The sequence below is a fragment of the Carettochelys insculpta genome, chromosome 5, assembly GCF_033958435.1.
Source record: "Carettochelys insculpta isolate YL-2023 chromosome 5, ASM3395843v1, whole genome shotgun sequence".
Taxonomy (NCBI): Eukaryota; Metazoa; Chordata; order Testudines; family Carettochelyidae; genus Carettochelys; species Carettochelys insculpta.
Window position 1 is genome coordinate 5,556,205 of NC_134141.1, and position 24,867 is coordinate 5,581,071.

The 24,867-nt window shown below is 41.0% G+C and overlaps 1 protein-coding gene across 1 annotated transcript in view; it reads left to right on the plus strand.

The window, feature by feature from the left end:
- Positions 1-24,867, plus strand: part of DNAH6 (dynein axonemal heavy chain 6) — a 168,284-nt gene that overhangs the window by 120,456 nt on the left and 22,961 nt on the right. Inside the window, exons 58-68 of the mRNA XM_074994025.1 lie at positions 4,111-4,291; positions 6,215-6,394; positions 7,820-8,053; positions 8,536-8,671; positions 9,508-9,683; positions 10,503-10,693; positions 11,316-11,476; positions 13,577-13,665; positions 15,250-15,396; positions 17,319-17,457; positions 24,009-24,128. Coding sequence (XP_074850126.1) covers positions 4,111-4,291; positions 6,215-6,394; positions 7,820-8,053; positions 8,536-8,671; positions 9,508-9,683; positions 10,503-10,693; positions 11,316-11,476; positions 13,577-13,665; positions 15,250-15,396; positions 17,319-17,457; positions 24,009-24,128 — 1,754 coding nt within the window. The remainder of the gene's footprint in view (positions 1-4,110; positions 4,292-6,214; positions 6,395-7,819; positions 8,054-8,535; positions 8,672-9,507; positions 9,684-10,502; positions 10,694-11,315; positions 11,477-13,576; positions 13,666-15,249; positions 15,397-17,318; positions 17,458-24,008; positions 24,129-24,867) is intronic.

The window sequence follows — 24,867 nt, forward strand, 5'->3', positions numbered from 1 at the left end:
AGGTCTTGTGGTCCAGCCCCTTAATCAGTTTTGTTGCCCTGCGCTGAACCTGCTCCAGCACATCCACATCTTTTTATAGTGAGGGGCCCAAAAGTGGACACAGTATTCCAGATGCGGCCTCACCAGTGCCAAATAGAAGGGAACAACAGCCTCTCTAGATCTGCTCAAAATGCTGCTCCTATTGCACACTAGTATACCATTAGCCCTCTTGGCTATAAGGACACACTGTTTACTCATATCCAGCCTTTCATCCACCATAACCCCTAGGTCCCTTTCTGTCATACTGCTGCTGAGCCACTTGGTCCCCAGCCTATAACAATGCTTGGGATTCTTCCGGCCCAGGTGCAAGACTCTACACTTCTCCTTGTTGAACCACATCAGATTTCTTTTGGCTCAGTCCTCCAATTTATCCAGGTCCCTCTGGATTCTCTGTCTACCCTCCAATGTATCTACCTCTCCTGCTAGTTTTGTGTCATCCGTGAACTTGCTGAAGGTGCAATCCAGTCCCTCATCCAGGTCATTAATAAAGATGTTGAACAACACCAGCCCCAGAATCGAGCCTTGCGGCACTCCACTTGAAACTGACCAATATCCAGATATTGAGCCATTGACCACTACCCGTTGGGTCCGACCATCAAGCCAGTTTTCTGTCGATCTTATAGTCCAAAGATTCAATCCATATTTCCTTAACTTATGGGCAAGAATGTTGTGGGAGACCGTATCAGAAAATTTGCTGAAGTCAAGGTATATCACATCCACTGACTTCCCCATGTCCACAGAGCTTGTTACCTCATCATAGAAGCTAATCAGATTGGTCAGGCAGGACTTGCCCCAGTGAATCCAAGTTGGCTACTTTTGCTCATTTTCCCCTCTTCCAAGTGCTCCAAAATGGATTACTTGAGGATCCTCTCTATTATTTTCCCAGGGATTGAGGTAAGGCTGACTGGTCTGTAGTTCCCTGGATTGTACTGCTTTTCTTTTTTAAAGATGGGCACTACGTTTGCCTTTTTCCAGTCACCCGGGATCTCTCCCAATCTCCAAGAGTCTTCAAAGATAATGGCCAAAGGTTCAGCAATGACAGCTGCCAATTCCCTCAGTACACTGGGGTGCATTAAATCCAGACCCATTATCTTAGGATTTGGTTTAGCTTGGTGTAATTAGTAGGATTTTAGCCCTGGGTGAGGCCTGTTTTAAACATTGTCCCTCATGTAGGTTTCTTGTGTCTAGTAGCAAACCTCACCTTACATATGATGAGTACTGCTACTTATGGAAAGGCACATTATGGAAAAGTCCTGCATCTGTAAGTCGTTTGAGAGAATTCAGGTTCCAAGGAACTTGCTTGTAAAGATGAAGCAAGTCATGAGGCCTGTTTTGGAGCTGGAGATTGCTGCATACCATCAGGTCACTGAGGGAGCTTCTGAGCTGTTACATATCAGGCTGCATGTACAGACTTGGATTCTTTGCCCAAGAGGAAGAAGGACTATTCTTTTTCTCTGGGGACTAGGAGAGGAAATGAGAAAAAGGAGAATTTTTTCCTCCCAATCTAGGAGAGCAGCACAACAACTTTAGTCTGCCAGTATGTGGGATAGAGCTGGATTGTCAACCCACTGTCTAGTGCCAATGCTTGATTAATTACACTCTGCACTGTCAGCGCCAGTATCATCCTGGGTTGTCCAGCACTGTACAATGGTGTCTACATGGACGGTTTCTACACCACCAATTTATCAGGCAGCAGGAGAATTGCTGCAACTGTCTGTTCCTGATTTATCACTTTTTTAAGAAAATGTGACTGTTGTGGCTTTGTGGCTTCATCTTAAGTGTCCTCAGCACCACCTGGATGGGTGGACAACTCAACGTTATTACCAGCAGAGACATCTGCAAGCACAGGGTTGCAGGACCCAGGGCCCTGTTTGGTACTAAGGGTAAATGCTATCTTTGGTACCAACAGCAATTCTGGTGCCATGTCTATCTGCTTTGTGTTTGGTTCCAATGCCACTTGGGTGTACTGTATGTGAGTGTAATACATTTATTGGTACTCAGAGTGACTTCAACTGTACCATCATTGGTGCTGACTAGGCCGGTGTGTTGGACTATAGACAGTTCAGCCCATCTATTTTCTCCCCAGTTACTGACACATGGCTGTGAAAGGGCTTTGAGATAGGGCACAGACATGTCTACCTCTCCTTTTTGTTTGCAGTACCACTCAGATTTTCAAAGCCAGCGTGATCACTGTTGGTACTGTGATTGGTTTCACTCCTACGGCAGGAACAAAGCTTCCAGGCCTATCACATACTGCCCACTTATATCTCTATCCACTCTGGCCTCCTAGGCATCCATGGCTGGTTTTTCATTCAGCAAAGTCCTGATCATCTGCTGAGTACAGGGCTCGACCACCTCTTCCTCAGATGGCCTCTCCACATGAGCCGCCTGTGTCACAGCCACAGAAGAAGCAGGCTCCCTCTGACCTGATGCAACCTGAACTATTGAGATGGTCAAATGTTTGCTGTATGAGGTTTCAGTGATCCCACTTCCCTCTTCTTCTTCTTCACCAGGTGATATTACATTGCCCGAGTTCTCATCTATGGAACTGAAGGGTTTTAAATCTTATCAAAACCTCCTAAGATGAATGGTATTATCATTGGGTATTCAGGCTGGGTTTGTTCAGGAGAAAACACCCATAAGTTAGTGGCTATTCTTCAGTCCTTAGCTCCTGGAGAGTCACTATGCCTATAAATGGAGTGATACTGGAGCTTGCCAAATCTCTGTGGAGTAACCCAGCATCTGTAACACCTATAGGCAGAGGTGGGCAACCTGTAGCCTGTAGCCCATCAGGGTAAACTTCTGGTAGGCTAAGAGACTGTTTGTTTATTTTGACCACCTGGAGCTCCCAATGGCCACATGGTATCAAAATCTCCAAACCTTGGATATGACAGCAAAGGAAGTGAGCCCAGCTGAGTCTGCTTTTCTGTAGACCTGGGAGAGGCACCTTGGGTATGAAAACTGACCATACATGTACTTCTAAGGAAAGTTCTCTGGCTTTGGTGTATTGCTCATCCACACACCTGAGTGGAGTACACGGCTGCACTCACATCTCGAAGTAATTTACAATCCTGATAAGTTACAATCTTGTTTGGGTGGATAAGGTCAGACGTATTTTGGTCTTGTGAATAATTTGGTCTTCTAAATAATGTTTAAAATAATTATTACTATTTGATGTATGTATTCTATCAGTTACATCTATTTTCTTTACATATAGCTGAAAGTAAGTACATTTTAAAGTGTGCATGATTAACAGAAATATCTTGTGGATATATTCTCTAAAGCCATATTTCTTCACATATCTTAAGCATTTGCTTAACTGTAAGCACATAATTCCTCTATTTGTGCACTTAGATTTAAACACGTTAGAGTGTTTTGGTGGTTCTGGGCCTCAATTTATGTTCTGTTCTGGTCCTTAAACAGTGCCAATCACCTTGTACCAACAGTTATCTACCTCTGCTAGGTAAGATTGCAACATCATACCACATTCATAGATCAGGAAGTATCTGTGGTGATCCTGCCATCACTCTTAGCCAGTACTAACTATGGAATGTCTTCTGCAGGATTTTCCTAGATAGCCTGCTAAAGAAGGTTATTAATCTTACATCTTGGCCATTGCAGTAGCTTTGTGTTTTCCTAGGAACTTCATGGAGCTGCATGTTCTGTGGAACAGAGCTAGGCCCCCTTTAGCTTGGTGCTGGGAGCTTCTGCTCCCTCCCTTGGCAAGAAGCTGAATGCCCCTAATGTAATTTAGGGTATCCTAAGATGAGCTCTGAATTACAGTGGCTCCTTTGACTTGATCTGTCAGAGGACGTTACACTTGGGTTTCACTTCTAGCCTGTTCAGTAATATCCGCTATGTCACATGTGATTTTCCCTATGTTAGGGGAATCTGTAATTGCTCTGCTTTGCCTCTATGCCACTGGAGAGGTACAGAAGGAATGGACAGACAGGCCAGGAGTATTTGGGAAAATTTGTGGGAGTGAACTGGCCCACTAAACAAAAAGACAAGTAAGGGCAGGAGAAAATAGGTGATGGAGGTATTAACCAGGAAATCAAACTTCTTTTCCAGTGATGTTGTGCGTCTGGAGAAACCTGAGCTTGAGGAGCAGAGAACCCAGCTCATTGTGAGAATCAATGCTGATAAGAATCAGCTGAAAGCTATTGAAGACAAAATTCTAAAAATGTTGTTTACCTCTGAGGGAAACATCCTAGACAATGAAGAACTCATCAACACACTGCAGGAATCAAAGGCAGGAGACACACTTTTACAATACCTTATTTTAATTACAAATAAGTGATTGATCTAGGGCTGTGTGGGATGTTACACAAGGAAAGAGTTCTCAGATTTAGATTTTTCCTTTACAGATCTGCAGTCCTAAAATAATAGGCCAAGCTTTCAAAATCCACACCCATGTAATGCAGTTAGTCTGATTTAGGGGTCATGCATCCCAGTATAGAACTATTTAGAAAATCTAAATTAATTATATCCAGTAATTTCCTATCATCATTTGTATTAACATTTTAATGTTGTAGGCTAGCTTTTTAATATGGTAGGATAGGTAGGAAATATTTTACCTGTACAAAATTTACAATGGTTTGTTACTATCCTAAAAATCATCTGCTAATCTGGTTGCCATTAAAATGTCAGCTTTTGGCAACAGTTACCATGCTGTTTGTGTGAGTTGCGACAATTTCCCCTTGTACTTAGAATAGGGAATAGCTGTTAACTCTGTGGGACCTGGTGGCAAATGCTCACTTCAGTAGTTGTCACTCTACGTGTATTTGGCTCAGAAGTTTTTATGAAATTGTAGTTTTCTCGTTTAAGGAATCCATGTGTAATAATTACTCAGGGGTTTCACTTTGCTTACCAAGGCTAGGTTCAGCTACATGGGTTCATACTGAATTGTATCTTACTGCACAAGTAATCTGACTGAAGTATATGGGAGTTTGCCTACTTTCTCCTCACTGTGAATAGGGGCTAGATCGTCTTACCCAATGGAACTGTTTGCAAATTAAGATTTTATTCAGAGTGAAATCAGTAATAAAGATCTTGCGGTGAATCACAGAATTCCTTAGGTCAGCCTAGTTCTTAATGGACAAACGTCTGTGTTACAAAAACCACAGACCCAGTGGGGCAAAGCTGGCCCTCCAGTTTGTGGTCTTAGCAACATATCGAACATGCCGTGAAGAGTGAACTTCCCTTTCACTTTTAAAGGTGGTTCTTTCAAGTCAGGACTGAGACGCACCAGATGGGTAGTGTGAGGAAGTTTGCAGTACTGTTACCCTTGAAGTATCAAGTGCTGTGTATAATTTGGGAAACTGTAACCTACCACTCTAAACTCTTTCTGGCTGATTTTGGAGCACAACATTCACTTTCTGAAATGTGTAAGAAACTAATTCCAGGGAAAGCCAGAAAATTAGACCCTGCAGATATTCATTAATTTGAAAGTAGAGCTCTGGAGTAGGGGTAGCACTTCAGATGAAGTGAATTTGCATAGCTTCGTTGAGGTGTAGATATCAGTCCATCACTTCTAGCAGAGGAAACATCTCGCATGATGTTAGTAAACTTCTTTTTTCCATTTTCTTCAACGCTCCAGCAACTCTTGGTAGTCAGGCTAATAAGGTGTTGAACTTGTGTTTGTTTGTGCTGTATTCTTCTGTTCACTATTTGGTAAGCATTCAAAATGCAATTTCCTTTCTAATTTTTTCTTGTCATAATTGTTAATGAAGTCATTGTCAAATCTCATGGTCTTCTGGAATACAGCTGCTGCTAAAAACTTTACTAGTTATTCTTGGAGGTAAACTTGGTATTGTTGACAAATGATGGTGCCACTAGAAATTACAAAATGGTTCGTAATATATCGGTTTGAATAAATGCATAGCATTCCTCTTTGACTTATCAGAGGAAGTATTATTTCTTCTAAAAGCATCCAATAGCTAAGACATAACCAAAGCTGGATCTTGAGCTTCTGGTTTGTGACAGACAAAAGTTCTCTTTAGCTCTTGGAATATAAGCGTATCTGCCACAGCATGAGATTGCGCTTACATGTCTTTAGCAAGTGATGCATAAAAATTTTGCTGTCAGCATCAAATGAGGAGCTTGCTCTTCATGCTCCAAATTCTCATGATCGTGAAATGCTTTCTAAAATGCTATTAGAGCTTGTTTCTTTTAGGTTACATCTGGTGCCATTAAAACAAGGCTGCAAGAAGCAGAATCTACTGAAGAGAAGATAAATGCTGCTCGCGAAAAGTACCGCCCTGTGGCCACTCGAGGGTCCGTCATGTACTTTGTAATTGCAAGTCTGTCAGAGATTGATCCTATGTATCAGTTTTCCTTAAAATATTTTAAGCAGGTTAGTTTATTTTCTTTGAAGTAACTAACATATGGTATAATGAAGATATGAATAGAAATAGTTAAATATAACGGGCAGCAAAATTTAAGCCTTTAAGAAGCTCTTTTTCATTACCTCAAAGAAGAATTCATTCTGTTTCTAATTTTATGATAAGTTTGGAAAACTAGTAGTGCTGTAAAACTTCCAAGTATGGTACAAAATACCATTTCCAAAATTAGACAGATACACATTTAGCTGTCTAGAGATAAGTTGTTCCATTTTTAAAACTGCAGAACTCCCAGAGACTCCACTACCATCAAGAAGTTTAATGTGATGATCAGCACCACTTAAAATGGGCTGTTGTTTCTGTGCTTACATTTAAACAACTTGGCTGTGGCCACACTTGGCCAAAGATTCAAAATGGCCAGGCTAATGGTCAAATCAAAGAATGCTAATGAGGTACTGAATTGAATATTCAGCGCCTTACTAGCATTAGCATGCTGCTGGCTGTGGCACTTCAAAAGTGCCAGTTTTGAACACGTATGGCTCGGCATGGCCACGCAAGGGTCCTTTTCAAAAGGACCCCACACATTTTGAAATCCTCTGATTCCTCGGCACAGCTGCACGGGGTCCTGTTCAAAAGGGCCCCACACATTTCGAAATCCCCTTATTCCTCTCAGCTGTTTGAGGAACAAGAGGATTTCAAAATGTGCTTTTGAAAAGGACCCCTGTATAGCTGCACCAAGCCACGCGCATTCAAAAGTGGCACTTCCGAAGCGCCGTGGCTGACAGCATTCTAATGCTAATGAGGCCCTGAATATTCAGTTCAGCACCTCATTAGTATTCTTCGATTTGGCCATTGGCACAGCCATTTTGAAGTTTTGGCCAAGTATGGCCATAGCCCTTGAGTTTTATTCATGTAAGATATTTGTCCAGCCTCTCACAAGAGGTCTGCAGAAGAACCCAGATCTCATACACTAACCACAAGACCCATATGGGGACCTGATGTTCCAAAGTTAGCTTATTTTTCTAGTTCACTGGTTCTGAAATTTTAGCCCATGGAACAGTGATGCCTATGAGCTCATTTCCCTGTAGTCCCACTGAACTTTCTATGCCACAGTAGCAAGTAATCTCTGTCAAACAAAATGAGCGGATGTAAGCCAGACCCATCATATTCAAGTGAGTTTATTTTCTCATCTTACCCTCATACTATTCTCATAATATTACTTCTTCAAAATAACGTGCACTACAGGGTTGCAGAAAAATGAAACTCATTACTGAGAGGTTGGGAAGAGACATGCTTTCTCTGTGAGAGGATCCGTCACTTCAATATTGTACAATATGACAGTTTGCAAATGATGGTTCTAATTCATTGAATCAAGCTAGAAGTGTGCTGTTATTAACAATTGGAAATAAGCTCATAACTATTTTTATTTTTTCTTACAGTTATTTAATACTACTATTGAGATGTCTGAAAAGAATAATAATCTGCAGCAGCGCCTGGCAATACTGCTTAGTCAGACTCTCTATGCAACGTATACTAATGTTTCCCGTGGCCTTTTTGAACAACACAAACTCATCTACAGCTTTATGCTATGTATTGAGATCATGCGCCAGAGAGATGAACTTACAGATACAGAATGGACTTTTTTTCTCCGTGGGTCTGCTGGCTTAGATAAGGTGCACTTGGAGTGGATTTATGACAAAGAAAATTGTCAATGATTATATATTTTTGGTTTTGCAAAGCGATTTGTAAATAATGAAAGGAAGTTGGTGTCTGAATTTGTCTTTCCACTAGTCACTTTGATGACTTCTAATTATGATTCTCCATTATGTAATGTGATATATTTTGAGGTCTGAAACATTTGAAGAGTGATTTTAGATATTTGTCACTTACTGGTTCCAGTCCAAGAAAGCTTCATTATTCAAGCCAACATTTAAGCACATACTTAATTTTAAGCATCTCAATGGAACTTAAGCGTATAAAGTTGAGCATGCATTTAAGAGATGTCCTGAATAAGAATGAACTCAAGATCATGCGTAAATAGTTTTCTGAATTGGGGACACTTTCCCATTTTGACTAGCAAAATAATACTATGTTGGTTGAACTCTTATTCAACTTCTTTTTCATATTTTCACTGAGACTTTGCTCTTTCTAACAGGAACGCCCTGCTAAGCCTGACGTTCCGTGGCTTGAAGACTCCACGTGGTTTACATGTTGTGACTTAGAGGAAACTCTCCCGTGTTTTCAAGGAATTAAAAATGCAATACTGTCCACACACATTTTCATTAAATTAGGTAACATGATATAAGAAAGTAGGTTGGAAAAGCCATTTTGTCTGTCCCAAACCCCTGCTTCAGAGTGGGTTTCCTACAATGGTTCTGCTTATATTGCATCAAAATTGTTTTTGAACAGCTTCAGAAACTAACTTAGCTCCTGCAGCAGGCAACCTTAAGATGCGTGCTATGTATGTGATATATTTTTGCATTCCCCCTTTAAGATAATGTCTCCTTTTCCTGTTACTCCCATTTACACTTTCTGCTGGGGGACTTGCCAGCTATTTTCTTTGGACAGGCTGAAGCTTCCCCATAGGGATAGCAACAGACAAGCTTCTCTATCTCTGCCAGGCCCTAAAGTGGCAATAGGGGCTCCCTTCTGTGCCGCATGAATGGCGGCAGGGCTCTCCCTGCCTACCTGAGGCAGCACGGCAACTATATGATCCCTTCTGTCAGAACCAGCAGGGGTCCCCTCATTCTCCCAGTGATGCGGAAGTAACAGCCAGGAGCCCCTCCCGCCAGTACTCCACCCCAATAGCCAAAACATCTCCGCTTTGCTGGAAGAGTGGGCCTGCTACACTACCCTCCTGCCACACACACAAGGGCAGCAGCGAAGATGACGGGGCTCCCCACCAGTGATACTGCAGGCAACACCTGATTAAGATGAATAGAGCACCTTGCCTGTCCCAGAGCTATTGTTTTGGGCTCTCTCCAAGATCCAGCAGATATCTCAGTTGCCCTTGGGTCAGCTTTTCAATCTTTTCTTTGAGACCACAAGGCGGAGAAAGCAATTGTGGATGATTTCTGCTTAACAAATTCTAAATTTAAGATGCTGCTAATGACAATGTCATTCGTAGGGTGCCTTGAAATTCATGTCAACCCAGAAACTTCAGAAACGTATGATTCTGAACCCTCCCCGTCTGCTGAACAAAAAGAAGAAGAAACGAAGGAAGGCACAATGAAAGCTTCCTGGGACACAAGACTGAGCATGTTTCAGAAACTAATTATTGTGAAAAGCTTTATGGAAGAAAAGGTAAAAGCTAACTGTACAGAAATTTGTATCCATATGCCAAAGTTACAGGAATTTGCCAGATTGTTTACTTTGGGTCATATTGTGCCTTTTGGGTATTGGCTTGAAGAGAGGATGATGCAGAGGTGGACCTTCCCAATGGAAGGTTGGATCTGCATTGTGAGGATGGCTAGACAGATCTACCCTTTCCCTTGTTTCTTGGGGACAAATGTGGATCTACGTCAAGAGTGGTCCCTGTATTCTCCTAAACAGAGGGACTGTGATAGTGACCGATCCAGGTGTGGCAAAATGGAGAGAAACCTTGTGCCAGCCACAATCTCTCCCTTCTTAGTTTTTATATACTATGGGTCAGCTGCAAAGTCTGTATCTTTTAGAGTGCCTTGGAGAGTTTGATTTCATTGGCACTTCTTACATGCTTTTATGGACCATGGCCTGTTCTACTTTGCCAATTCTTCTGATATTATCTAGATTTTTTGGATGTTGAATCACACTTTGTGAAATGCTCCTCGTACTAACTGAACCATGTTTGTTTTGTGTTAACACTGTGCAGCAAATGTTTTCTTTGTAGGGGTTTGGGAGGGTGTTGCTTGAAGGGATAGTAATGATTTTGAGTTTGGGGGACTGATGATTTCCACTGAATAATTAGTCTTCATTATTTGTAATGTAGTAGTATACAAAAGCCCTGACAAGGACTGGGCCTGATTGTGCTGTACAAAGACAAGCAAAATACAGTCCTGGCCTGGAAAGACATACATGTCACATGTATAAACTGTTCTCTGTGCCTCTTGCTGTTTGTAAATTGGTATGTTTTCATATCTTCAGGTAGTCTCTGCACTTACTGAGTTTGTAATAGAGAACCTTGGAAAACAATTCATAGAGAATCCACCAGTTGACTTGGGAACTCTTTATCAAGACATGTCTTCTTCAACTCCTCTAGTGTTTATCCTAAGCACAGGCTCTGACCCCATGGGAGCTTTCCAGAGGTTCGCAAAAGAACGAGGATATTCAGAACGGTACAAATGACATCATTTTATTATAGATGGTATTCAGCTGGGATGTTCAAAAACTGTGAGGATTTTAAGGAAACTGGGTACTTAATTCTTCCAGTCTTCTTTGAAAATCCCACCTTCTTATGTTTTTGCATTTATTCTGTTAAGTTATACTGTAGCATGTGCTATTGGTGGATGAAATACTGGCCCCATTGACTTCAGTGGTGTCAGGGTTTCACTCTCCCCAAACATTAATGTATCTTAAAACAATTTATTAAGTTCTCCAAAAAATGTAGCTGTGTTTCAGAGATTTTTGTATTTGTAACAGTAACCAAAGCTGTGAAACCAGACTCTTAAAAACATATTAGGCACCTAAATAACTCTGGAACAATTTTTAAAGTTTATGAGCACTTTCACCTCCCATTGACTTCAGTGGATTTTGTGGGTGCCCAGAATGTCTGAAAATTAAACCGCTTTTACTTAAGGTCTAAATATGAATCAGGGAGTCTGTATTTCAGCACCCAAATTGGGAAATTTTGCCCACTGTCTTTAAAAGCAACAAACCCTAAAAACCCTACCATTTCAAAAGTCACTGTTTGTTTCAATATTTGCATCATGAACATTGACCAAATTTGTTCTGTTTCAGAGTACAGTCAATTTCACTAGGGCAAGGACAAGGACCTATTGCAGAAAAGATGATAAAGGACGCAATGAAAACAGGAAACTGGGTTTTTCTTCAAAATTGTCACCTAGCAGTTTCATGGATGTTAGCTATGGAAGAGCTTATAAAAAGCTTTACTGAGCCAAGTACGTAATGTACCTTCTACCATACAATATGCTTCCCTGATGGGAGTGCCAAATCAGGAGTGTGCTTTTCCGCTTTTTGCTTGTCTTTCAGTTGAGAAGGAAAAGCGCCTAAGAAATGGTTGTCTATAGGATTAAGAAAGTGCTCATCCCTATGACAGAGTCTTACCTTTTTTCTGTGTGCTTTACTACTCATTTATTTATTACTTTCATTTGCTTGTTTATAGGCTTTCACTGTTGTATCTGTTCGCCTTATGTATATTAAAGAATGTGTTCATGTTAATGAATTTATCATCGCTGTGCCAACACCCTGTAAGACACGGTTATATTATGCCTATCCACAAATTGGAAGGTGAAGTAAAGAGAGAGTAATTAATTCATCACAGTACTTACCTATCTTCTTCACCCAATACACCAAACTGCTTTACCAAATGTCCACTACTAGTGGGGCATGGAAGTGGGTAATTTAGTAGAAGGGTATGTGCAGACAGGAAGTCTTTAAAGAGCTACAAGACTGCTTTTTAGTTTTATGGAGGGACAGAGTTAAAGTTATGGTTGATTGTCATGACTGTGTGTGTTTGTAAGTGACTACCTGGGTGTTAAATGGCTTACATGGGAATTTCTTTGCTTTCAGTGATTTGGTTCCGTCTATGAAGTTTTTTGTACATTATCAAAATCCAGGTCTGGGTTGCTTCAGCCAGCTCCCCCGGGAAATCTCTAGTCACTAACGAGAGATCATTTTTCTTTGCTAGACCTTTTCCAACTACATTTACAGACTCATAGAGACCTGAACTCATCACTCTTCGAGCGTTTCCTTCTCTTCATCGTCAAGTCCTCTGAAAATGAATCCTTTTTATTTCAGCAGCTGCAACTGAGGCCAGCTGTCCTGCTTTTTGCCTCTAAGTCCCTATTAATTCCTTTTCTACCATTATAATATTCCATTTGTTTGTATGCCCACTGTTTCTCTTTCCACACAGTAGCAGACTTAAAAGTAGCTATCCTACAGCAAAAAAATTTCAAGACCAGACTCCAAAGAGAAATTGGTGAGCTACAATTCATCTGCAAATTCAACACCCTCAGCTCAGGATTAAACAAAGACTGTGAATGGCTGGCTAAATACAAAAGCAGCTTCCCCTCCCTTGGTGTTCACACCTCCAGATCAATTGCTGGTAGTAAGCCTCATCCTTCCTGACTGAGCTAACTTTGTTATCCCCAGCCTTGCTCTGGCTTATTTATACCTGGCCCTGCAGATTTCCATGACCAGCATCTGATGAAGTGAGTCTTTTCTCATGAAAGCTCATGCTCAAAACTTTTCTGTTAGTCTATAAGGTGCCACAGGACCCTTCGTTGCTGTTACAGATCCAGACTAACACAGCTACCCCTCTGATATCTTCCTCTGTATGTTAGTATTTAGCTGTGCACACTGGGGTTGCTTTAGAGATCCAACTCCCATTGAAGATCAGTGGAAGTTAGCCATCTGATTTCTTTATACTCCTTTGAAAGTTCCAGCTATTTAGCTCTGTCACTCTTCCTTTGCATGTCAGTGCTGCCATTCTCTTAACTATTGTGTCACGCTTTTCTTTACTGCCTTCAATTTTTCTGTAGATTTGTATTATTTAGGTGCCGAGAACAGAACACAGTATTCCAGGTGTGGTAGCAATATGATCACATACCACGGGATTGTTATTTATGGCATGATACTTCTGCATGTACAGCTCCAAATTACATTAGGATTTCCTGATGCCGTATCACATTTCAATCTCATACCTAACTGTGTGCTATCACCCTGGGTCTCTTTCAACATTATTACTTTTCAGGTTTTTCTTTTCCAAGTAACACATCTATTTCTTCCTATTTTTTTGTGTATGCATTTTCTTTATCTCCTGATTCACCTTCCCAGATTATCCTCTGTAATTTAAATATAATGCTGTATCCTCCATCTTCCAGACCATAAATGTACATTACGCCACATATGTAATTCCAGTACTCATGTCATTGGAAAGATAGAGCTTATTCCAAATTGTTTAAGATTTGTGTGTGAATTTAAAGAACTAAATGTGTTTGCAGGAGTAAAGTGAATGTAACTCATTCTTTGGTTTTCAGATGTTTTTATTCAGGAGAGCTTTCGACTCTATTTAAGTTCCATGCCTTCTGAAACTTTTCCTGTCACTGTCCTTCAGAACTCTGTCAAGGTAATATATCTGGAGATAACCCTAAGCAAAATGTAAAATGCACAGACGAAATAAGTTACTCATAGAGTATCCCAAATCAAACATTTAATCTGTGTTTTCTAATTAATATCCTTTTTGAATTTTGATTATATAAGTTGAAATGTTTGTGTCTTTTTCTCTTTATATGTAGGACTGCCAGACACATCATTATCTTTAAAAACACAAAATGTGATCAGCTGACAATCAGCAATCCCACCAGTGCAAACTGGAGGTGTCCAAAGTTCCAATGAGCCAAAATGAGTCAAAAAAGTCTTTTCTCCACTTGGTACCTGTAAATACAACATGTTCAGCAATCACCACCAAAACCAGGCCATCAGAAGGATCATGGTATTTTGTGAGAATGCAGAATGCAGCAGAAAAGGTCCCATGTTTGCCCTGAAGAGCTTTTTATAGACAATGTTGATCCTCTATGTGCCAGTCCTGTTGCCATATGACTGCAAATTTAGCAGCTCTTTTAGTTGTGTATCCTCACCCCATTTTTTGGTTCAAGAGACCTCTGCACCACAGCATTGTGTAAATTATGTCAAGAGACCTTATTTTGAACTTGATGCCATCCAAACAGCACAGCAGTTTGAATTATGGGCCTATTTCGAAGGTTCCATTATCACTCACACAGTGAGGGGTAGTGGAACCCAAATACAGCACTTGAAATAACAGCTATTTTGAGTGCAGGGAAAATCTTCTGAGTTGCTATTTTGGGATACATCTGTATCCTGAAATGGCTAAACAGTCTAAACATAACCTAGGAATGTTCTGTCTTCCCCAGTGACACGTTGGGAGAAGACAGAAAAATCTGAAAGGCCTTCCTTGTTGAAGACAACACATTGAATCTGTGCTAGTTTGGTCCATTCAATTCTGTTCTATCTAGGTTCTTATACTATATGCATCACCACAGTATCTGTCCATTTTCCTGTAGTACCATAAGTAACCTTCACGCTAATCCAGACACTCAAGATTGACAAGGCCTACCTCCTTAAAAATATAGCCTGGGGCAGCAGCAAATAGAATACGTTGCTGAATGAGAAGGAAGAGCTTATCTTAGCTAGAGCTCTGTCGCCCTTACTGATTTTTGTAACCCTAATCCATTTAACTCAAGATACTGACTACAGATGACTGCATAGTCTGTCTGCCCAGTAGGACTGTCTTCTGCTAAATGAAGATTTGGAATCTGGAAGCTGTTGTCTAAATAAAGCAGCTAAACTTGAATAGCGTGTACTCCAAATATGGAGAGTGCTTACTTTAATCACCCTTCTTGCAATTTTTATTTATTTAATTAGTGCATGCACATTTTGCCTAATCTCTTTCTGCTCCAAATATACTAATTTTCATAACATATCTTTTCATATCCATATATTTTCTAGGATAAATAATCAGTGTGTTCATTTGTTTACATCCTAAAGCTTAATGTAGATGAGTCTCCTCTACATAAAAATCACATCTCGCATGCAGATATCCATTCAAGTGGCAACTTGACAGTTCTGCAGTAAAACACTGGAGAGCAGACTTAATGCGTTTAACAAGAACTTATTATTTTCCCCAATTCAGGTAACCAATGAACCCCCAAGGGGGCTTCGTGCAAACATCAGGCGAGCATTCACAGAGATGACAACTACATTTTTTGAAGAAAATATCCTTGGCAAAAATTGGAGGAAAATGATTTTTGGCATTTGCTCCTTCCATGCTATAATTCAGGTACCCCCTCCAGTGTTAATTCAGAAACAGAGGTACTGAGATAGTTAAATTAGTTCAGTACGCCCATTATATTCATAATATGTCTAATGTAATCATACCTATAGTAGCAATATTTTAGTGCAAAGCTTATTTAGCCGTTCATTTCCAGAAACTAGAACAGTAAGTTATATTAGTAATGCAAAGTACTCTCATCAGCTAAGCTAATTGTAATTTAAAAGGAAAGGTCCAAACAAAGCACAAGACTTCTTCTCTCTTAAAAGATTACAGTTATATGCCTGTGCCACATTAATTATATCAAATATAAGTATGTCTCCTGAGATTTCTTATGTGTAAATATGACCAAACATTTTATTTAAGGGAAATTAGTTCCTCTTTGCTGTGTTAGCAAACAGCCGATCAGAAGAATTCTGCGTGGTTTAAATTAAATTAATTCATAGGTTACAGAGGGACATATGACAGTAAGAGGAAGGGAATGTTCTTCTTTATTTATTGTGTTTTCCTCCTGGTTATTGAAAGACTGCAAAACACCCTGAAACCTGAGTAAGGACTAGTTCTCTGCCTATTTAAACAATCAGTCGTTATATGGGCAAATTTTCATTCAAGTTAATAGATATTTGCTTGAAAAAGGGCTGAATAAAGTCTGAGTAAGGACTTCAGGGTTTGTCCCATAATGATGGAATTTCTGATTGAATTAAGCTAATAACTGAATTATTAATTTCTTTATCATTAAGTTGCTAGCTAATTGCAATTGAATTGGAGGTGGGAAGACAAAAAATGGAAATTCACAAAATTTAGATGCAGCTTAACTTCCTCTTCCTAAATCTTTCTGTTTGTTTTTTACTTATTCTCTATTAAAATGTCATGGAAGCATGAAGTAAAATCTATTTACATGCCAATTTTATCCATGCTTAGCATACTAGGTTGCTGCTGACAAATTATTCATGTATGTTGGGTCATTTACGTTCATCTCACTTAGGCTACGTCTACACTAGGGGAAAACTTTGAAATGGCCATGCTAATGGCCAAATCAGAGAATACTAATGAGGCACTGAAATGAATATTCAGAGCCTCATTAGCATTCTGCCAGCCACGGCACTTTGAAAGTGCTGCATTTCACTTGCATGTGGCTCGTCTACACGGGGGTCCTTTTTGAAAGGACCCTGCAAGCGTCAAATCAGCTGATAGGAATAAGGGGATTTCGAAATTTGCAGAGTCCTTTCAAAAAGGACCTCCATGTAGACGAGCCTTGCACGAGCAAAATGCATCATTTCTGAAGTGCCGTGGATGGCAGCAAGCTAATGAGGGACTGAATATTCATTTCAGTGCCTCATTAGTATGCTCTGATTTGCCTATTAGCATGGCCATTTCAAAGTTTTCCCCTAGTGTAGACATAGCCTTAGAGAAAAAATATCACAGAGTGATTTATTTTGAAGAATATGCAATATTCAGAATTACATGAAGTGGGCAGATGGAGAGCAGTAGAACATAGGTCGAATTCTGAGACATCCTTTCCCATCTGTAACTGATAAATGTATTTCCTAAGTGACCAAAAGCTAATACTTTACTTTTAATTATACAGGAAGGGGTGGGGACTGATAAAATTAAAGCTCAGCTGACCTGTTGTTGGGGACGGAGGGGGCATAGGGGCTGCAGTGTTCTCAAAGCATAAGCCACGCAGAAAATATTCTCTCTTGCCCTAGGAGCTAGGAGGAAAATGTGATTCAAGGGGAGTGTCTCAAGGACTGGTTCTTTCAGGGCTACTCATGGGGCAATAAAGCTTGTACATCTCCACTTGCTAAGGTCTGTGCTAATCAATCTCTTTATCATTTCCCTTACAAGTATTTGAAATTACAGGTAGAAAAGCTCTGAGCATCTTAAACACAATAGTCTTATTTGGTTTTGCTTTTAATCTAATATTCAAGGAGAGGAAAAAGTTTGGACCTCTTGGGTGGAACATCTGCTATGAATTTAATGACAGCGACAGAGAATGTGCCTTGCTGAACCTAAATCTTTACTGTCAGGAGGGAAAGATACCCTGGGATGCCCTAACTTACATAACAGGTACAGTGCTCAGATATTTTAAGAGTTCTGGTATTAACAGTTCTCCTTCTAGCATTCCTCACTAAACAAAAGATATTACTAAGCTATTGCAACAATGTAGCAGGTCTAAGTTGATTATTTTTATAGGGCCATTTTATGCCTTTACTTACAACTGTGGAACCTGCTGAAGTCAGTGCAATAACATGGGCTCTGTCATCAGACTTCACCTTTTATGACATTTTAAAGTTTGATTTAGGATAAGTCACTAGATGAGTACACATTTACACTGGTGCTAGTGGTGTAATTTCCATTGTGGATAATCATAACCTTACTTGCTCTGGTTGAGTTAGTGTCCTGAAAATAGAAGAGTAGACACACCGGTGTAAACAGTGGGATGGGTTAGCTGTTGTGCATGATCCAGTCTAAATCCCTAGATATCCCATCCCATCCCACTTCTATTTTTATCACACAAGCCCGATCACTGCTAGCATGGGTATGTCTCCCTGAGGTGGAAATTACACCTCTAGCTGAAGTTCAGACTTCACCATTACAATGCTATTTAACAGACTGGCATGAAAGGTATAGGTCAAACAACAAAGACCTGTCCCAAGTTATGTCCGTCCTGCAAAGCTTCGGTTTGGAAGATTTTACCCACTGGAACAAATTAGCAGCCTTCTAACCTGATGCCTTCCCCATCACCTTGAACATATAAGTCCCAGCATTCAGAACTATTGTGGACGTGCAGATGCATGAAGACACGACCACTCCAATGGAAACGTGCTATTAAATAAGTAATATCCAAGTAGCTGCTTAATTACCCATAACAATAAGACAACCATCTTTCAGATTATATCCAGTTTAATCTTGGGAAAGCATTAAATAAATAATCAGCTCTCACTTTACAGAGTCAAACATAAGTGATTTAAAATTCTTCAGCAACTGTGGAGAAATTGATGAATCTTTTCTAACCATTAGTAATTGCCATTGTATAGGGTAGCAAACCGAAGCCTCTGTTCAAAAGCAGTGTTATATATGGTAATAAATCTTTTTAGGAATACATAGGGTCTGATTCATCATGGAGTTACTCCAGCTTCTCATTAGAGTAACTACATTTAAGTTTAGTGCACTAACAACAGCGTAAAACTGGAGTAAAATAGTAATGGTTAGGCACTTGTTCTGAAAGTCAAAGAAGTTGGAACTCCGAGCTCATAGCATTCTCTAATGGAACAATGCAGTCAACACTGTCCCAAGAATATAGGTATCATTCTTGTTTTCTGACAGCAGGAGTTTAAGATAATTTTTCTTCACAGTTTCAATAACGTCCCTCTTTGCTTTGCTGATCAGCCGCATGCAGTGATTTTGTATCATTAGTTAAGAAACAAAAATGGTAGTTCATGATCATAAAAATAATGAAAGTGACTTATGAAGGACTTAAATGCATCTTCCACAGAGTATTTGCTAAAAGTAAAATTTGCTGTAAAATTCAGAAATAGAAACCCTCATTCACAGTAGTTTCAGCAAAACATATCTGATCCCGTAATCTAACATGTCCTCTCGATTACCCCTGAAATGTCAAAATCTGTTCCACATGTCTACTTCTTGATGGTTTGTAGTTTTTTCACTTCTTATTGGCTGTATCACGAACCTTGTAATTTGGTTGTAGTATTCCAGTGTTAGAATTATTAGTTACTTCCCAAGATAGAGATGGGCATATAACCTCTTTGCCTAGTTTTACATTCCCCCATTAGTTACCTGTGCTATATAAGAAAAAAAAAAACTTTTCCAAAGTAAATGAAAAATAGGCCCCATTATTCTGTTCTGAGCTTTATCAAGCTGAAGATTAAAACTACCGTAAATTCTCTGAGAGGAATACAAGCGCTTTCAAGCCTGCCTGCTAAGTGAAGCCCTTTCTGTGGCACAAATTGCATCAGAAAGTAATCTGTCAGTTTGAATTGTAAAGATTTGTTCACTCAGCCATATCTATTAAATGCTTGTTTATAGCTAATTGATTTTACTTCAGCTTCATGGAAGTTTCTTGAAAGTTGGATTGGACTGAATTCTCATTATCTTAAAAAATTGTCTTTAATTCGCTTTGTGAACATTTATTTAATATGTTTTTAAGGAGGATGTATGCGGTATTGTTGTGGCTGTGTCAGTACCAGGGTATTAGAAGAACAAGGTACAGGACATAACATCTTTTATTGGACCAACATCTGCTTAAGGAGGATGGGTACTTCCACATTAATTCTTCTGCTTTTTTCCTTCGTGCAGAATGAAATGCTGCCAGAGTTCAAGTTTCAGACCTACGAGCAAAATCTCACCTTCTCCATGTCTCTTGCTCCTATCTATGCCCCTTTTTGCTTTTATCAAGAATAGCTTACCTTTAAATGGCCAGGCTTCCTAGCACTTGTGTATTGTTATTTTGTTGTAAAAGCACACTTCTTAAAACACCTGAAGAAAAAACATGATAGATGTTTTTCAGTGTGTGAAGAGCTGTTCAAATTTATGTTAAGAGAACTGATTGGTTCAAGAACCCAATGTCCCTGTTCATCCCCCTACACCATAAATGTCTGGTCCTGAGAGCCTCAAAATCAACTGTTGATAGAGGAGTCCCATCAATTGCCAGTGCATACACAGCTGTGGAGAACTGACTGCAGAAAGTGTTCTGAGCAGAAAAGGTGTAGGCCACTGAAAAGGAGTCTGCAAAGGTATCTCCTGCTTGTCCATCAATACCTTTATGCAGCTCCCAGCATTGTCCTTAAACAGATTAATTCTATCATATTTTGGAATGAGGAACATTCTTTTTATCCTCCTTACCTCTTCCTCCCTAATAATTTTTCCTTATTGCTTGATGTGTCTCCAGTGTCCCAATTTGAGCTAAAGGCCAGGTCGAGAATGGAATATTCATTATCTGATTAGACTGATGGTGCTGGCCCATTAGGGGCCGAAAGCATGAATATTTTGGGGCCCCCTCACCCATGCACAATTCAGTCTAATTAACAGAGTTCCCCCCCAGAGCTGAGTGATTGCTTAGTCTGCCCATGCCTTAATTTGCCCCACAACATGGAAGTTCTTTGGGCTCCCTAAGATGGCCTCTTTTCTGATCCCTGTAGGTAGCTAAATACTATTGACTGTGATTCTACTCTGACAAGTTCCAATAGAGCCATGACAAAGAAGCTAATGTTTCTTCATAGCTTGGAAAGTATGAAGGTGGTATGAGAGTAATTTCCAAGACATCTAGCTCCGTGGACAAGTCTTAGCTGCCATGGATATATTTGACAGTAGGGCAGGAGTGGATCCCAGAAAGGAGTTCATCAGGGAACAAAGTTTCTGTTACCACATTTGGGGACAGAGTTTGCAGGTTCAGAATGGGCTGTGTAAATTTTGTGTATTGCATGTGTAGTGTGTGTAAATTGTGTGTATTGCATGTGTGTATGCAGTTACTCCAGTTACACAGCAAATTGAGTGACTGTGTATGCAGATGGTTAATTAGGCAGAGATACTGTCCATCCCAGGGGCTTTGCCAGAGCTGGTCTGGCTGATTGCCTTTTTGACCTCATCCGTTGTAGGGGCAGGTCAAGACCGTCTCTTGTGGGTTTCCGAGGGATCTGGTCTAGGGCCACAGGGTCGACAATGGAGGGTCTGTTGAGAAGGTTGCTGAAGTGCTCTCTCCACCTATTGTTGATTCTGTTCTTTTCCCTCAGAAGGGTCATGCCATCTGCAGACAGGAGAGGTGTAGCACTTGTCTTTAAAGGTCCATATATAGCTTTGATAGCACTGAAGAACATCTTGGATTTCTTGGTGTCACCGTAGTATTGGACTTCATCAGCTTTACTCTCCCACCACTCATCTTGCATTTTGCAAAGTGCGTTTGTGTCTGGCTCTGAAGGTGTTTGAAACGATCATGTTTGGAGATTGAGGACTGATCATTTTGCCATAGCAGAAATGCGTTTTCTTTTTCCTCTAAGATCTTCATGATGGCCTCGTCATTTTCATCAAACCAGTCTTGGTGAACTCTCTTTTTTCAGTCTTAGGCTACATCTACACGAGCCAAAAACTTCGAAATGGCCATGCAAATGGCCATTTTGAAGTTTACTAATGAAGCACTGAAATACATATTCAGCGCCTCATTAGCATGCGGGCGGCTGCGGCACTTTGAAATTGACACGGCTCGCCCAGACGGGGCTCCTTTTTGAAAGGACCCCGGCTACTTCAAAGTACCCTTATTCCTATCTGCTCATGGGAATAAGGGGACTTCAGAGTAGCCGGGGTCCTTTCAAAAAGAAACCTCATCTGGACAAGCCACGCGGCGGCGAGCGGCAGCAATTTCAAAGTGCCGTGGCCGCCCGCATGCTAAGGAGGCGCTGAATATGTATTTCAGTGCTTCATTAGTAAACTTCAAAATGGCCATTTGCATGGCAATTTCGAAGTTTTTGGCTACTGTAGACACGGCCCTAGTGTTGACTTGGCTGACTCCGTCACAAGGGTTTTGAACTGGTCCCACTTTTATGTTGGGTCTCCAGTCAGAGGTTCATGGGACGTCAGCACTTTGTCAAGTCAGCCTGTGAATTTCTCACGATACCCATATGTTGCAGCTTCCCGATGCTGAAGGAGGGTCTGACAACCTTGAGCTTCTTGCAGTGGAGTGGTGTGATATGCAGCATCAGGACTGATCTGACGAGTCTATGATCAGTCCAGTACTCAGCTCCCCACGTGGCCCTGGTGATCTTAACATCTCAAATGTCCTACCTGTGACTGATGATATAGTCAATCAGGTGCCACTGTTTTGATCTTGGGTGCATCCATGTGGTCTTGTATTTATCAGCTTGCCTGAAGAGAGTATTGGTAATCGTCAGGTTGTTTTCTGCACACAAGCTCAGCAGAAGGCGGCCACTGGCATTCATGTTACAAACACCATGATGCCCCAGCACCACTTTCTAGGTCCTACAGTCCTTGCCGACCTTGGTGTTGAAGTCACCCAACAGGAGAAGCTTGTCACTAGGAGGAGTTGCTTTCACAAGATGGTCAAGGTCCTGATAGAAACTTTCTTCTGCTTCATCACTGCTAGTCAGTGTGAGGGCATAAGCGCTGATGACTGTCATGTGACAAGAGGTGTTGAGAGCGAAGCAGAGCTTGATCAGATACTCACTGATGCAAGTTGGTAGGTCAGGAAGCTGGTGCAGAAGTGATGTCTTGATGGCAAGTCCCACTCCGTGGAATCTGTCTTCATTTTCTGGCCTGCCTTTCCATAAGAAGGTGTAACCTCCTTTTGGTTCGCAGATGGAGCCTTCCTCTGCCGGTCTGGTCTTGCTCAGGGCAGCTATGTCAATGTTATAACATGCCAGTTCTCCTGCTATGAGGGCCGTTCTTCTCTCAGGCCTCATAGCATTCTCCCTGTCCAAGAGGGTGCAAACATTCCATGCTGCAAACATCATCTTTCTTTTCACTGTTTTTCGACTGTTGTGAAGGTAAAACTACCAGCTGCGGCATGCTGGCCATTTTGGTTGGGACGAGCAATTTTTAGGACACCTTGTCTAGTCCCCTCCCTCATTTTGAGGGTGATCAGTGCTGTTCCTAAAAAGGCCTGCTCAGTCGCCTGGGATGCTGCTGAACTCCTGTCGTCCTGGGGTCAGAGTTGAGCGACCAAAGCCCACAGGCCGCCTACATGCATGTTTGGAGCTATGACTCCCAATGGTCACCTCCACCTGTTGCTTTGCCCCTCCGCCATCACTGCAGGACTTTGAGGTAGACAGAAGTGATGAGAATGTGCAAAGTACCTGTGCGGGAGAATGTTTAAAGTGGAAAAGCCGTTGCACAGGGGCAGTTCCACTCTGACCTCAGAATCCTGGTTCCAGTGGTACGAAAAGTAAGGAATCAAGGTAGGCCTCGCAAGTGATATAAAGACTGCGTGAAGGCCAACATTGCTCATGCTGGTTTAAAACCAGATCAGCTAGAGCAGCATGCAAAAGACCGAACAGCTGGCGTGCTCTTGTATGACATGCATATGACAACTTTGAAGAGCAGCGACATGTACGTCTCATTGATGCTTGTGAGAGGAAGAAACCAACAGCAGTAGCTGCACCAAAAGAGCCAGGACGTTTCCCTTGCCCCCCCACTGTGAACGCCCATGCCATTCAAAGCTTGGACTCCTCAGCCACACGTGAATCCACAACCGATGAGCCTGTGCAAGCTCAAGACATCATCGTCGGACATGATGGACTACCTACAAAAAAATTAGGCACATGATATGCAGCTGTCTGGTTAACATATATAGAGCTACAATAGTACTTGCACAAAATAGGGACATAATTGTGTGCACAACCTGTTTGGAAATCTGATATTTTCCTAAATTTTTATCAGTTGACTTAGGTATATTGCAGTATCAGATTTTATTAGTTATCACTGTGACAAAAACCTGACAGGCACACTTATTTCTATAAAAGTGACACACAAAAAATCATGCTATCTTGGATTCTAGAGCAGATGAAAGTTAGAAGTTTAAAAGTAACATCTTTTTTATATGTGAATTGTTATATGAAATCATAAACTGTAAAAAGCAAACTCTGTTGCAGGTGAAATTACTTATGGAGGGCGAGTTACAGACACCTGGGATCAGAGATGCCTACGTACAGTGTTAAAGAGGTTTTTTGCTCCTGAAACATTAGAAGATTATTACAAATATTCTGAGTCAGGTAAATCCAGTTAGAGTTATGGAGTATTTGGATTTAAGTTAATGAAAACCTGGAATCATGTTTGTCTAACACTTTTTTATGATTTTGGCTGTGTCTAGACTACCCCTCAACTTCAAAGGGTGCATGTTAATTAGGGTGTCAGGAGATTACTAATGAAGTGCTATGGTGCATATGCAGCACTTCATTAAGTTAAATCTCCCCCGCGACAACTTTGAGTTGAGGAGTAAAGGGACTTCGAAGTAGCGGGGGCACCTCAAAGTACCTGTGGCTGACCTACGGCTACCCACAAGCCAACACTTCAATGTTTCACACTTTAAAGTTGTCACAGGGGAGATTTAGCCTAATGAAGTGCTGAATATGCACTGCAGCACTTCATTAGCAATCTCCCAACACCCTAATTACCATGCCCCTTTCGAAGTTGTGGGGCTAGTCTAGATACAGCCTTGATGTATTTAATTCTATGTTTATGTGACAGAAAAACTCTGGTCTTTTGGTCACTCAGATCTGGTTCTCCGATATGTTTAGTAGTAGCATCCTTCAGTCTACGTAGACTATGGATCGCGCCCTTCGTAGTTCCATTTGGCATCCTCATTTGCAGCGTCGGCTGTGACTGTGAAGACCCACACGAGAGTGACAGTCCTTGCTGCATCTGTTGCATATGTAATGGGTGTCTGGCAGGTCTTTGCTGTGCTTTCTGTGGGCTCACTTCTCCTTTGCTAGCTGTCTGATCCTCAACTTA